Source organism: Somniosus microcephalus, chromosome 14 (assembly GCF_052327205.1).
Source record: "Somniosus microcephalus isolate GS21.2 chromosome 14, FLI_Smic_1.0, whole genome shotgun sequence".
NCBI lineage: Eukaryota > Metazoa > Chordata > Chondrichthyes > Squaliformes > Somniosidae > Somniosus > Somniosus microcephalus.
The window spans coordinates 113139303-113155286 of NC_141000.1; the positions used below are offsets into that span (position 1 = coordinate 113139303).

At 47.2% G+C, this 15984-nt stretch overlaps 1 protein-coding gene across 1 annotated transcript; it reads left to right on the forward strand.

Annotated features, from left to right (window-relative positions):
- The first annotated feature begins 580 nt into the window (after positions 1–580).
- Positions 581–12473, forward strand: atg101 (autophagy related 101). The gene is made up of 2 exons (XM_086007226.1): positions 581–1081; positions 9338–12473. Exons 1-2 carry the CDS (start codon positions 830–832, stop codon positions 9740–9742), a joined length of 657 nt encoding a protein of 218 aa, XP_085863352.1. The 5' UTR covers positions 581–829; the 3' UTR covers positions 9743–12473.
- The last annotated feature ends 3511 nt before the right edge of the window (positions 12474–15984 follow it).

Sequence of the window (15984 nt, forward strand, 5' to 3'; positions counted from 1 at the left end):
CGGTGTCAAATTTCTTTGTCTTATAATACTCCTGTGAAGCACCTTGGGATGTTTTACTACGGTAAAGGCGCTGTATAAATACAAGTTGTTGTTGTAGAGAGAAAAGACTCCTACAAACTCTATTATCATGTCAGCTGTGGCTCAGTGGGTGGCACTCTCACCTCTGAGACAGAAGGTTGTGGGTTCAGGTCCCACTCCAGAGACTCTAGGCTGACACCCCAGTGCAGTGCTGAGGGAGTGCTGGACTGTTGGAGGTGCTGTCTTTTGGATGAGACGTGTAACCTGCTCTCTCAGGTGGCCGTAAAAGATCCCATGGCATTATTTGGAAGAAGAGCAGGGGGAGTCATCCCCGGTGACCTGGGCCAATATTTATCCCTCAATCAACATCACAAAAAAAAAACATTATCTAGTCATTATCACATTGCTGTTTGTGGGAGCTTGCTGTGCGCAAATTGGCTGCCCCGTTTCCTACATTACAACAGTGACTTCACCCCAAAAAGTACTTAATTGGCTGTGAAGCGCTTTGGGACGTCCGTGCTAGTGAAAGGCGCTATGTAAAGGCAAGTCTTTTTACAAGCATTACGCGTTATCGTCGTTGGCGTTTTTTGTCCTAGTCAGGATACTGTAGTCACTGAAATTCACTTAACTCCTCCCCCCCCCCTCCCCCACGGATAGGATGATGTCACCGGATAGAATGTTTACAATGTAGCTGAAACTGACCGCGTTCGATCCATTGTTAAATGGTTACATTGTTTCGCCGAAGTTCTATCAGTGTCAATCCTCGGGAATCGCCTTGACAGAGACACAGAGACAGACACCCCAACCCAGGATGAACTGCAGATCCCAGACCCTGGAGCTGACGGTGGAAGCCAGGCAGATCGAGGAGACGGTGCTGGCCGTGCTCCACACCGTGCTGCTGCACAGGAGCTCGGGCAAATTCCACTACAAGAAGGAGGGTACCTACTCCATCGGCACGGTGGGCAGCGAGGACGTCGACTGCGATTTCGTCGATTGCACCTACGTGCGGGTATCGTCGGACGAGCTGGACCGCACGTTGCGCCGATCGGTCGGCGAGTTCAAGGTGGGTTTCCTCTTCCTACCGGATTGATTTCTTTTTCAAAAGCCCCCCCCACCACCAGATATCGGGGATTGTGACCGATTCAAAATATGCACCGTTTGTTGGTGGCGAGACCACACTGTTCAAATCTAAGTGGTTCGATTGTCTCAGACTGCATTCTTTTCGTAACGATTTACAGCAGGCCTACAATTCTAGAGTCAGCCTTGTCTCAGTGGGTAGCACTCTATCGCCTCTGAGTCAGAAGTCTGTAGGTTCTGGTCCCACTCCAGAGACTTATGCACAAAAATCGAGGCTGAGACTTCACTCCAGTGCAATACTGAGGGAGCGCTGCACAGTCAGAGGAGCCACAAGACGTTAAACTGAGGTCCCATCTGCCCTCACAGGTTGAAAAAACTTGCATTTTTATAGCACCTTTCACCAGACCTCCCAAAGCATTTTACAGCCAATGAAGTACTTTTTGAAGTCTAGTCACTGTTGTAATGTAGGAAACGCGGCAGCCAATTTGCGCACAGCAAGCTCCCACAAACAGCAATGTGATAATGACCAGATAATCAGTTTTAGTGATGTTGATTGAGGGATAAATATTGGCCAGGGCAACAACAACTTATATTTATTTCTCTCTTCACAGATGCTGCCTGACCTGCTGAGTTTCTCCAGCATTTTCTGTTTTTATTTCAGATTTCCAGCATCTGCAGTATTTTCTTTTTATATTTATAGAGTGCCTTTAACATAGTAAAACGTCCCAAGGCACTTCACAGGAGCGTTATCAAAAAAAAAATTCGACACCGAGCCACATAAGTAGATGTTAGGGCAGATGATCAAAAGCTTGGTCGAAGAGGTAGGTTTTAAGGAGAGTCTTAAAGGAGGAAAGAGAAGTGGAGAAGCGGAGAGGTTTAGGGAGGGAATTCCAGAGCTTAGGACCTCGGCAGCTGAAGGCACGGCCACCAATGGTGGAGAATTTAAAATCGGGGATGTTCAAAAGTCCAGAATAGGGGGAGCGCAGAGGTCTAGGGGGGATTATAGGGCTGGAGGAGATTACAGAGATAGGGAGCAGCGAGGCCGTGGAGGGATTTGAACACAAGTTTGAGAATTTTGACCTTGCGCCTATTCTTGTGGTGGCCTTGGGTTTGCCGTCTCTGAAGGGGTGGTAGTTTTCTGGAACATGCTGCACATGTACATAAGTGGCCATCTGTCCGGTGGGGTACTTGTAATGAGTTAGTTTATATTTATATCACCCTTCACTTACTAACTTGTATTAACTATTACCAGCTCAACTGTGGAAGAAATGTGGCTTGGCCTTTAGTGTCTGACTACCATTTCTGCACGTCTTCCTTGCTGTCCGCACCCACTAGGGGCAATTCTTTGAGACATCTGTACACCTCCTGTAGTTGTTTCCCTTTTTTTTTGTATTTTTCCTTTTACTATCATTATTGAGAAACCCAGGGGAAGGCCCGAGCCTCCGAGTGGAGCGCACCACTAAGACTGAGAAGAGAAGATGGAGTGAGTCGAGTGGTCGCTGGGTGACGCTGAGCTTGGTTTGTGAAAAGCCTCTCGAGGCCAAGGGGGGTAAGGAATTGCAGAGTTTTGGAGCTCCTGAGAAGAGTAGCAGATACTTCGATAAGCCATGATTTCAGCAACGTGAGGAGGAACAACAGCTACAATGACTTGCATTTACATAGCGCCTTTAACGTAGTAAAACGTCACGGGGCGCTTCACAGGAGCAGTTATCAATCCAAATTCGATGCCGAGCCACATAAGGAGCTATTAGGACAGATGACCAAAAGCTTGGTCAAAGAGGTCGGTTTTAAGGAGCATCTTAAAGGAGGAGAGAGAGAGAGAATGTTCGTCACGGTTTGCAACTTTAAAGGAAGAAGAGAAGAAAGTTCGGAAGAACAATGACAATAGCAGCATTGATAAAATACCAAATAAAGATAGAATACTTTGGCTGCACCCTATTGCTGTGTTATGGAAACAGAATGCCTTTAGGTTTCCCTGTATTCTATCCTGGACGGAAGGGCAATGGCCCAAACCCAGGGGTCCTAACAATATTGATGTATAGCGAGTGCTGGGAGGTGAGTGTGACCACCCTGGAGTTACTCTCCCTCCACCTCATATCCCTCCTATCTCTGTGGAGATATCTCTTGCCTCTAGGAACAAGAGTAGGCCATTCATCCCCTCAAGCCAGTTCTACCCATTCAATTACATCACGACTGATCTGTACCTCAACTTCATTGACCTACCTTTTCTCCATATCCCTTGCTACCCTTATAGAAACATAGAAGATAGGTGCAGGAGTAGGCCATTCGGCCCCTCGCGCCTGCTCCGTCATTCAATGCGATCATGGCTGATCATCCAATTTCAGTACCCTGTCCCTGCCTTCTCCCCATACCCCTTGATCCCTTTAGCCTTAAGAAATATATCCAACTCCTTCTTGAATATATTTAATGAATTGGCCTCCACTGCCTTCTGTGGTAGAGAATTCCACAGGTTCACCACTCTCTGGGTGAAGAAATTCCTCCTCATTTCTGTCCTAAATGGCTTACCCCTTATCCTTAGACTGTAACCCCTGGTTCTGGACTCCCCGCCATCGGGAACATCCTTCCTGCATCTAGTCTGTCCAGTCCTGTCTTATCTAACAAAAATGTATCTATCTCAGTCTTGAAAGCTCCAACTGACCCTTTGGGGAAGAGATCTCAGAAATCCCACTACCATCTGTGTGAAAGAATGCTTACCGATTTTAATGGCCCACCTCTAATTTTAACATCGTGCCCCCTTGTTCTGGATTGCTCCGCCAGAGGAAATACTTTCTCTGTATCTACCCTATCGAATCATTTTATCATTTTAAAGACTTCGATTAGATCACCCCTCAGCCTTCGAAACTCAAGGGAACACTAACCAACCTGTCCTCAAAATTGAACCTTTTAAGCCCTGGTAGTATTCTTGTGAATCTACGGTGTATACCTCCCCACACTCCCACCCTTCAAGAATAATATATCCTTTCTGAGGTTCGGTGCCCAAAACTGAACGCAGTACTTGCTCCTGACAGCTCAGATTGAAAACTTACTGCATCGGAAATTGAGAGGGAAAAACCTGCAGCTTACCGCTCGGACTTGGACTTGGGTGTACAGGGCACAATTTCAAAATTTGCAGATGACACAAAACTTGGAAGTATAGTGAACAGTGAGGAGGTTAGTGATAGACTTCAAGAAGACATAGACAGGCTGGTGAAATGGGCGGACACGTGGCAGATGAAATTTAATGCGGAAAAGTGCAAAGTGATACATTTTGATAGGAAGAATGAGGAGAAGCAATATAAACTAAAGGTTACAATCCTAAAGGGGGGTGCACGAACAGAGAGACCTGGGGGTATATGTGCACAAATCGTTGAAGGTGGCAGGGCAGGTTGAGAAAGCAGTTAAAAAAGCTTACGGGATCCTGGGCTTCATAAATAGAGGTACCTCCTGCACCTCTGCCCTCACCCCTGCCCCTCCCTCCCGGAACTACGATAGAGTTCCCCTTGTCCTCACCTTTCACTCCTCCAGCCTCCACATTCAACGGATCATCCTCCGCCAACTCCAGCGTGATCCCACCACCAAATGCATCTTCCCCTCCCCTCCCCTTTCAGCATTCCATAGGGACCGCTCCCTCCGCCACACCCTAGTCCACTCCTCTACCACCCCCAACACCCCTTCCCCTTCACCTGGCACCTTCCCGTGCAAGCGCAGGAGATGCAACACCTGCCCATATACCTCTCCCCTTCCCGCTGTCCAGGGCCCCAAACACCCCTTCCAGGTGAAACAGCGATTTACTTATACTTCTTGCAATTTAGTATACTGTATTCGCTGCTCATGATGTGGTCTCCTCTACATTGGGAAGACCAAACGCAGATTGGGTGACTGCTTTGCGGAACACCTCCGTTCAGTCCATAAGGGGGACCCCGAGCTTCCGGTCACCTGTCACTTTAATTCTCCACTCCACTCCCACTCAGACCTCACCGCCCTCGGCCTCTTGCATTGTTCCACGGAAGCTCAGCGTAAGTTCGAGGAACAGCACCTCATCTTTCGATTAGGCACTTTACAGCCTTCCGGACTCAACATTGAGTTCAACAATTTCAGATCATAACCTCGGCCCCTATCATCATATATATATTTTTTATCCACACTTTTTGTTTGTGCCTTCCGTTCTTCTCTCCCACATGGCAGCTGTCTTTCATTCTGCCAGCGCAATTTACACTTCATCTAGAGCCATCCTTTGTTTCTTAACCCATCCCATTACCATCTCCTTTTGTCTTGAATATCTGTTAATGTCTCTTAACCTCTTGCGCCTTCTATCCTATCACAGACCTTCCCTTTTGTTCTTTCATTCCCTCCCCCCCTCTCCCAGCTCCCACACTTGCTTAAAAATCTGTTCCATTTCCTGCTTTTTTCCGGTTCTGACGGAAGGTCATCGACCTGAAACGTTAACTCTGTTTCTCTCTTCAAAGATACTGCCTGACCTGCTGAGTATCTCCAGCATTTCCTGTTTTTATTTCATAAATAGAGGCACAGGGCTGGATTTTGCCAGCCCTGGGGAGGCGGGTTTGGAGGCAGGACTGCCGGGGAAATGGCAGAATTTGGGGGCGGGTGCCCAACCCGCCCCCAGTCCGCCTCCATGCCATCTTGCCAGGAGGCGGGTAGCTGACCCGCGCCGGGTCCCGCCTCCTCGAGGCGGGAAGGGGATTAATGCCAATTAACTAACAGGCAGTTTTTTGGCTAATCCCTATTTTGAACCCTGAAGTGTGGGCTTCCTGATGGCTCCGAACCTCGCCAGGGTCAGCGAGGCGGGCCGTCGGTCTGCGGGGGTCGGAGGGGCCGAGATGTCCGGTGTGTAGGTCAGTAATGGGTACATGTGTGCAGAGATAAGTGTGTGAGGTGTGTGTAAAGTGTTTTAATAAGTTTTACTTACCTTTACTTCTTCCTGCAGGCTTCCTCCCTTCAGGTCTCCGGTCTCCCTCAGCTCACCGGCTGCTGAACTGTCAAAAGCTGCAGCCTTTTGCTTTCTGGTCAGGGAGGCTTTCTAATTGAGTCTTGAGTAAAGACACAACTTAGAAGACAGATTGTCAGTGTTTGACAGCTTCACAGAGCTGTCAAACGATGACATTTCATCTGTCAAAAGCTCTTGACAGATGAAACGGCACTCACTGACGTCACCTGTAACTGTCTTTCCCTTAATAGCCCGCTGGGCGGGCTTAACAAGGTCAATCAAGGGAAAATAGCGTGGGTTGGCCACAAGTAGGTAGATACAAAGGGCTAAAGACGGAGGAAGCCCTAGAGGAGTACAAAAAGTGCAGGGGGATACTTAAAAAAGAAATTAGGAAATCAAGGAGGGGCCATGAAATAACACTGGCGAGCAAAATAAAGGAAAATCCGAAGATGTTTTATAAGTATATTAAGGGTAAGAGGATAACTAGGGAAAAAATAGGGCCCATTAGGGACAAAAGTGGCAATCTGTGTGTGGAGCCGGAAGATGTAGGAGGGGTTCTAAATGAATTTTTTGCATCTGTTTTCACTATGGAGAAGGACGATGTAGACATAGAAATAGGGCGGGGGGACTGTGATATGCTCGAACATATTAACATCGAGAAGGAGGAGGTATTGGCGGTTTTAGCTGGCCTAAAAATGGATAAATCCCCAGGCCCGGATGAAATGTATCCCAGGCTGCTGTGTGAGGCAAAGAGGAGATTGCGGGGGCTCTAACACATATATTCAGGACCTCTCTGGCCACAGGGGATGTGCCAGAGGACTGGAGAACCGCTAATGTAGTACCACTATTCAAGAAGGGTAGTAGGGAAAAACCGGGGAACTACAGGCCAGTGAGCCTAACATCAGTGGTAGGAAAATTATTGGAAAAAATCCTGAGGGACAAAATTTGTCTCCACTTGGAGAGGCAAGGATTAATCAGGGATAGTCAACATGGCTTTGTCAAGGGACGATCATGTCTGACTAATTTGATTGAATTTTTTGAGGGGGTGACTAGGTGTGTGGATGAGGGTAACGCAGTGGATGTGGTATACATGGATTTCAGTAAGGCCTTCGATAAAGTCCCGCACAGGAGACTGGTCAAGAAGGTAAGAGCCCATGGAATCCAGGGTGCCTTGGCACATTGGATACAAAACTGGCTTAGTGACAGAAGGCAGAGGGTGATGGTCGAAGGTTGTTTTTGTGACTGGAAGCCTGTGGCCAGTGGGGTACCACAGGGATCGGTGCTGGGTCCCTTGCTGTTTGTGGTCTACATTAATGACTTGGATATGAATGTAAAGGGTATGATCAGTAAGTTCGCGGATGATACAAAAATTGGTAGGGTGGTAAATAGCGAGGAGGGTAGCCTCAGTCTGCAGGACGATATAGATGGGTTGGTCAGATGGGCGGAACAGTGGCAAATGGAATTTAACCCGGAAAAGTGCGAGGTGATGCACTTTGGGGGGACTAACAAGGCAAAGGAATACACAATGAATGGAAAGACCCTAGGCAAGACGGAGGGTCAGAGGGATCTGGGTGTGCAAGTACACAGATCCCTGAAGGCGGCGGAACAGGTGGATAAGGTGGTAAAAAAGGCATATGGGATACTTGCCTTCATTAGCCGAGGCATAGAATATAAGAGCAAGGAGGTTATGATGGAGCTGTATAAAACACTGGTTAGGCCACAGCTGGAATACTGTGTGCAGTTCTGGTCGCCACACTACAGGAAGGATGTGATCGCGTTAGAGAGGGTGCAGAGGAGGTTCACCAGGATGTTACCAGGGCTGGAGCGCTTCAGCTATGAAGAGAGACTGGGCAGATTGGGTTTGTTTTCCTTGGAGCAGAGGAGGCTGAGGGGGGACATGATTGAGGTGTACAAAATTATGAGGGGCATAGATAGGATGGATGCTGAGGAGCTTTTTCCCTTAGTAGAGGGGTCAATAACTAGGGGGCATAGATTCAAGGTAAAGGGCAGGAGGTTTAGAGGGGATTTGAGAAAGAACTTTTTCACCCAGAGGGTGGTTGGAGTCTGGAACTCACTGCCTGAAAGGGTTGTGGAGGCAGAAACCCTCACAACATTTAAGAAGCATTTGGATGTGCACTTGAAATGCCATAGCATACAAGGCTACGGGCCAAATGCTGAAATATGGGATTAGATTAGACAGGGCTTGATGGTGGGCGCGGACACGATGGGCCGAAGGGCCTCTATCCGTGCTGTATTACTCTATGACTCTATAAGTCTATAAGTCGATGGAGGCGGGGCTAAAACCCAACAAGTGAGAGTCCCGCCTCCAAAAGCTCCCCATTGACAAAATCCAGCCCATAGAGTACAAAAGCAAGGAAGTTATGATGAACCTTTATAAAACACTGGTTCGGCCAATTCTGGGCAGCGCACTTTAGGAAGGATATGAAGGCCTTAGAGAGGGTGCAGAAAAGATTTACGGGAATGATTCCAGGGATGAGGGACTTCAGTTACGCGGATAGACTGGAGAAGCTGGGTTGCTCACCTTAGAGCAGAGAAGATTGAGAGGAGATTTGATAGAGATGCTCAAAATCATGAGGGGTCTAGACAGAGTAGATAGAGAGAAACTGTTCCCATTGGCGGAAGGGTCGAGAACCAGAGGACAGAGATTTAAGGTGATTGGCAGAAGAACCAAAGGCGACGTAAGAAAAAACTTTTTTACGCAGCGAGTGGTTAGGATCTGGAATGCACTGCCTGAGAGGCTGGTGGAGGCAGACTCAATCGTGGCTTTCAAAAGGGAATTGGGTAAGTACCTGAAAGAAAAAAAATTGAAGGGCTGTGGGGAAAGGGCGGTGGAGTGGGACTAGCTGAAGCGTTCTTGCAGAGAGCAGCCAAGGGCTCGACGGGCCGAATGGCCCCCTACTGTGCTGTAACCATTCTATGAAGAGGGGTAGCCCAATCCTGTTCACGCCTGACACTTGCACATATCCCTCAAGGAATCACTTTAATAGCAATTGGGTGTGGGATCCCTGGCTGACTTCCCACCTGTCCCCCCCACCCACCTTTCCTGCCTAGGAGTACCGGGTCTAATTGTGGTGCCCCCAAGTACTGGATGAAATCAACTCCGAACATAATAGAAATCAAACTTGGGACCTTCTGCTCTCCATGGTTTAGAATGGCCCTAGACCTTGAATTTGTGGGGAATTGCGCAGTAAGACTTTAAGCTAATAATTGGCATTTGGTCAATAGTCCAGAGCGATAGTCAGTCTTTCTCATGACATTTTCCTCCTTTAACTGTAGGACGCCCTTCGTAACTCTGGCAGTGATGGGAGCGGTCAAATCTCCCTGGAGTTCTACCAGAAGAAGAAGTCGCGCTGGCCGTTCTCAGACGAGTGCATCCCATGGGAGGTGTGGGCCTTCAAACTCAACGTGGTGAACCTGGCCAACGAGCAGGAGAGGCAGATCTGCCGTGAGAAGGTGGGCGAGAAACTAGGCGAGAAGATCATCAACATCATTGAGGTCATGAATAGGCATGAGTACTTGCCCAAAATGCCCACGCAGTCGGAGGTGGACAATGTCTTTGACACGACCCTGAGAGACGTACAGCCATACCTGTACAAAATCACCTACCAGATCACTGACTCTCTTGGGACATCTGTTAGTACCACCATGAGGAGGTTGATCAAAGACACCCTGGCTTTATAATCTGTCAAATTACCAGCAAAAAACAAACTGACACTGTTGCATTTTTACTTTATTCCATTTCCCCGGCCTTCCCTTTCTGCTGCCGTTGGTTTTTTTTTCTTTAGCCATTTTTGGGGGAGCCTGTCCGGTTTGAAATCCCAGCAGATTATGTCCGCTACGCCGCACGATTTCTTGCAAAATTTCGTTCTGTTAGTGATGCTCAGCATGAAGGAGATCTTGCAAAGTTTACATGTATTTATTTTTTTAAATAGTCGGAGATGGTCAGAAAAAAATTGCAAGTTACTAGAAAGGGCTCCAAAAAGGAGAAGCATTAACAGGACAGTCAGGTTCAGGCACTCTACTCTTCGCTGTTGATAATTCCCCTATCAAATGACCGACTCACCCCACCCACCTCACCCCGCTACCCCCCACCTTGCTGGATAGTATCTTATGCATGTGGACTACAGGCAAGGATATGGTTGGACTTGCATGCAATGCCCTTCACAGTAAAATAGCCTACCTAGTACTCATTGCCTACGTTCACACATAATGGATTGCCACTAAGAGATAACTGAAGTCTGCTGGCAACTGTGAGCAGCATGAGCTGTTACCTTAAGGAGAAAACGTAAGATGGGAGGGAAGTGGGGGTGAATAAAGAGCAGGAAAAGGCCCATCAGAAAAGTGTATAAATACTTATATTTAAAATATTAGTGGAGATACAGTGTTCTGAAGTTGATTTCAGAGGCCTTGTTTTAATTTTCGTATGGCACAATCCTCTATGGCAAGACTGAATAAACCAAAAATCCATTTAGAACATTTATTTACTTGCGTTCAAATGATGATACTTGCTGGTTCCAGGTAGCTTGCCTGTGTCGACGCCACCGAGAGGCCTATCTGCCTTTGGTCACTGCAGCTACAGCAACTTGCGCATATATAATCCCACAAAGGAGATAGGGAAAAGGGTGAGGGGACTCCCGGTGGGGTTTAGGGAAAGAATGGCAAAGTACAGAATAATGATGACTGAAGGCTGTGCCACTGATGGTGGAGCGAGTTTGGTGGGGAGGGTCACACACTGTCCAAGTGGTTCTGAGGAAGCCTTTGTACATCATTTTTAGTGTTAATTTCAGTGTTTTCCCCCACATTTATATTAATAAATTTGATAAATAACTCATCTAAAAACCAATCAGAAGAAATTGTTGTGTTGGAACATTTCCCCTATTACAACTGTGGAAAAGGGCACAACCTGGTGTATTACTAAGCCATTTTTTTTTTTGGTTAGCTGGGTGTCTGACGTGCACAGAAACCCATTGCCATGCTCAAGAGTCTCCAAACCAAGCTATTGAGAAGCAGAATTTCTCCTTCTGATATGGAGTGCACACCCTCTCCCTGTAGGGGGGGATCTTCTCTCCAACCAGAGAGCTTAAGCACACGGTGACAATACCCAAGGCTTAGTGTGTGCAAAAGGTACTGCTGGAGCTGAACCCAGCTAAAACCGCCCAGCCTCCCAGCACAGAGTCACTGGTAAGCTTCCTGGTTCTTGTCCAGACAGGACCGCCCTACTCGCAGGGTTAGCTGGAGTTGAGTGGGAAGGATCCCAGATCCAATTTACGTCCACCCCTCCAAATGAGGCAGGCTGGCTGTTGTCCAAGTGCACTGTGGATTTACCTGGCTTAGGTATTAATCTACTGGGTCTGTAGAAGTGAGACTTGGTTCCGAAATTCCATTGCCAGGCATGTCATCTTAAAACCACCTCCAAAGAGATCCTGCCTACCCAAGAAGAACAGTCACTTGTTCATCATTGGACATTTGACAAGCATGGTGAGTAGCGTAAGTCACCGATAAAAATGTGTGACTGCGTCATCCTACATACTGTTGAACAGTGGTTCAATCAGTTGGAGATCGATCATCAGATGCTTGCCTCTCTGCAACCCAATCCTGGTAAATGCCGAACTCTGGGCCTTGAGGGAATATTCTCACATCCAGCCTCCGAACCGAGCTTCTCCAGCACCTTTTGCACTCTACTGAAGGCAGTACTAAGCCAACAATGGTATAAGTTTGATCATGAGTTAGGTCTGTTCCAAGTTAGCTGATTTCAGCTGTTGTGCATGTAGGTGTGTTAGAATTGCTCTCATTGGCCTTGGGCAATGGAGGAGGCAAAAAAAAACTGTGGCTTCCTGCCTTTGGGTGCTATCCAGTGACTCTTGCTGCACAGTGCAGGCTTGTGGACAAGAGCAGGCTGACCTGTGATGCCTTTTGCAGCCAAATAGCCCACTGAAAGTCAATGGGCTCAGGCATGAAGAAAAGCCATTTAGGAGATGGAATGGAAAATTGGTGTGTGTGTGTGGAACGATATACCAGAACGAGTCAGTGCCTTCAGGAGGGGAATAAAGGGAAGAAGAATAGTGGGTGGGTGGGGGGGTGAATAGATGTCTAAGTTACAATTCTTAAAGAATAAACAGTGATATTCTTCATGCAGAAGCTAGCAGCTTCACCGAGATAGACATGCACACTAGAAAAAAGTAAGTTAGTTGTATGATTTTATTTTAAATGCATTGCATGTATTTTAAGTCAGGTTGTTCACTGTTATGCAAAATGACAGACTCCTTCTCAGCATACCTGATGTGTATAATATTGTCTATAACAGTGGACTGTGTAGCACAGTAAAAAAATGCACGTAATGTAAGCAGGGAAAAATATCAACACACTGTAATAGGAGTTACTCAGATTTGACCATTAAAGAGATTTATAGAAATTCAAGAAAAATTTAATTTTCTTTTGAGAAACAAAAACGTTGTTTGGTGTAAGAAATAAGAGCAGGAGTCGGCCATATGGCCCCTCGAGCCTGCTCCGCCATTCAGTAAGATCATGGCTGATCATCAACCTCAACTCCACTTTCCCGTCCCATCTCCGTATCCCTTGATTTCCCCCTAGAGTCAAAAAATCTATCTATCTCAGCCTTGAATATACTCAAAGACTCAGCGTCCACAGCCCTCTGGGGTAGAGAATTCCAAAGATTCACAGAACCTCTGAGTGAAGAAATTCCTCCTCATCTCAGTCTTAAATGGCCGACCCCTTATCCTGAGACTATGCCCTCTAGTTCTAGACTCTCCAGCCAGGGGAAACAACCTCTCAGCATCTACCCTGTCAATCCCCCCTCAGAATCTGGTATGTTTCAATGAGATCACCTCGCAGTCTTCTAAACTCCAGAGAGTATAGGCCCATTCTACACAATCTCTCATCATAGGACAGCCCTCTCATCCCAGGAATCAATCTAGTGAACCTTTGTTGCACCGCCTCCAAGGCAAGTATATCCTTCCTTAGATAAGGAGACTAAAACTGTGCACAGTACTCCAAGTGTGGTCTCACCAAGGCCCTGTACAATTGTAGCAAGACTTCCTTACTCTTATACTCCAACCCCCTTGCAATAAAGGCCAACATGCCATTTGCCTCCCTTGTTGCTTGCTGTACCTGCATTCTAGCTTTCTGAGGTTTAGAGTTAAGGCCATTGCTATGGACCTGTTGTTGGATTAACCCCATTGGCCTTAATTCAGTACCCAAATTATTGTGTCGGGTTTTGAATTGGGTTCACGCTATTATTGGGCTGTTATTTCAGGAACAAGACTCCCCAACATCAAAAAAATCTAAGTTGTAAGTTTATATCTATTAGCTGTCTCAGTAGAACGCGGTTAGTCATTCCCACCTTGGGGTACGGTCGCATAGTGGTTATGTTACTGGAGAATAGATCCAGAGATGTGAGTTTAAATCCCACCACGGCAGCTGGGAAATTTAAGTTCTTTTAATTAAATAAATCTGGAATAAAAAGCTAGTATCAGTAATGGTGACCATGAAACTACTGGATTGTTGTAAAAACCCACCTGCTTCACTAATGTCCTTTAGGGAAGGAAATCAGAGTGGGCTGCACAATGATCCTAAATGGAGTGCTTCTAGACAGAGTGCTAAATTGGGAATTTGGAGAGAGTGGGAATTCAGAGCAGAGGGGGAAGGAGGAGAGGGCAAGAGGAGCGGCCGGAGATAAAGGTAGGCCCGAGAGCCCGGAGGGAGTGCGAGTGTTAGGGAGCGAGGTAAGTGACAGGTCAGCACAAGGGAAGGGGCTGAAGAGAAAAAAAACAAATTGGTGAGTAGCTGGTGATTGTTCTTTTTTAAGTCTTGAGTTTATTTCTGTTAAGCTAGTTAATAATCTAGTAAGTAGAGGCATGGCAGGGCACCTCAGTCCTGTGGAATGCACATCCTGTGCCATATGGGAAATCCAAGATGCTACCAGTGTCCTGGACAACCACATGTGCAGGAAGTGTTGTCAGCTGGAGGTGCTCAAGCTCCAGGTTTCGGAGTTTGAGCAGCAGCTGACGTCACTGCGGTGCATCCGTGAGGCTGAGATCTATGTGGATAGCACATTACAGGAAGTGGTCACCCCGCAGTGTAAGGATGTGCAGGCAGAGAGGAAATGGGTGACCGCCAGACTGACGAGGAGGACCAGGCAGGTAGTGCAGGAGTCCCTTGAGTGCATCTCGCTCTCCAACCAGTATTCAGTACTGGAGGAAGATCGGGAAAGCAATATTGGTAGGGGATTCGATAGGGGAACAGACAGGCGTTTCTGTGGCCGCAGACGTGATTCCAGGATGGTATGTTGCCTCCCTGGTGCCAGGGTTAAGGATGTCACCGAGCGGCTGCAGAACATTCTGAGGGAGGAGGGTGAACAGCCAGAGGTTGTGGTCCATATCGGTACTAACGACATAGGTAGAAAGAGGGATGAGGACCTGCAGGCAGATTTTAGGTAGCTAGGAAAGAGATTAAAAAGCAGGACCTCAAAGGTTGTGATCTCTGGATTACTCCCGGTGTCACGAGCTAGTGAGTATAGAAATAGGAGGATAGAGCAAATGAATGCGTGGCTCAACAGTCATAGAGTCATAGAGTTATACAGCACGGATAGAGGCCCATCGTGTCCGTGCCGGCCATCAAGCCCTGTCTAATCTAATCCCATATTCCCGCATTTGGTCCGTAGCCTTGTATGTTATGGCATTTCAAGTGCTCATCCAAATGCTTCTTAAATGTTGTGAGGGTTCCTGCCTCCACAACCCTTTCAGGCAGTGAGTTCCAGACTCCAACCACCCTCTGGGTGAAAAAGTTCTTTCTCAAATCCCCTCTAAACCTCCCGCCCTTTACCTTGAATCTATGCCCCCTAGTTATTGACCCTTCTACTAAGGGAAAAAGCTCCTCAGTATCCATCCTATCTATGCCCCTCATAATTTTGTACACCTCAATCATGTCCCCCCTCAGCCTCCTCTGCTCCAAGGAAAACAAACCCAATCTGCCCAGTCTTTCTTCATAGCTGAAGCGCTCCAGCCCTGGTGACATCTTGGTGAATCTCCTCTGCACCCTCTCCAAAGCGATCACATCCTTCCTGTAGTGTGGCGACCAGAACTGCACACAGTATTCCAGCTGTGGCCTAACCAGTGTTTTATACAGCTCCATCATAACCTCCTTGCTCTTATATTCTATGCCTCGGCTAATGAAGGCAAGTATCCCATATGCCTTTTTTACCACCTTATCCACCTGTTCCGCCGCCTTCAGGGATCTGTGTACTTGCACACCCAGATCCCTCTGACCCTCCGTCTTGCCTAGGGTCTTACCATTCATTGTGTATTCCCTTGCCTTGTTAGTCCCCCCAAAGTGCATCACCTCGCACTTTTCCGGGTTAAATTCCATTTGCCACTGTTCCGCCCATCTGACCAACCCATTTATATCGTCCTGCAGACTGAGGCTACCCTCCTCGCTATTTACCACCCTACCAATTTTTGTATCATCCGCGAACTTACTGATCATACCTTTTACATTCATATCCAAGTCATTAATGTAGACCACAAACAGCAAGGGACCCAGCACCGATCCCTGTGGCACCCCACTGGCCACAGGCTTCCAGTCACAAAAACAACCTTCGACCATCACCCTCTGCCTTCTGCCACTAAGCCAGTTTTGTATCCAATGTGCCAAGGCACCTTGGATTCCATGGGCTCTTACCTTCTTGACCAGTCTCCTGTGCGGGACTTTATCGAAGGCCTTACTGAAATCCATGTATACCACATCCACTGCGTTACCCTCATCCACACACCTGGTCACCCCCTCAAAAAATTCAATCAAATTAGTCAGATATGATCTTCCCTTGACAAAGCCATGTTGACTATCCCTGATTAATCCTTGTCTCTCCAAGTGGAGACTAATTTTGTCCCTCAGAATTTTTTCCAATA

Bases quoted from the DNA above. Each gene is read 5' to 3' on its own strand.
- atg101 (XM_086007226.1), top strand. From the start codon at position 830: ATGAACTGCAGATCCCAGACCCTGGAGCTGACGGTGGAAGCCAGGCAG. The intron at 1,082-9,337 runs GTGGGTTTCCTC...CTTTAACTGTAG, and splicing joins GATCGGTCGGCGAGTTCAAG to GACGCCCTTCGTAACTCTGG.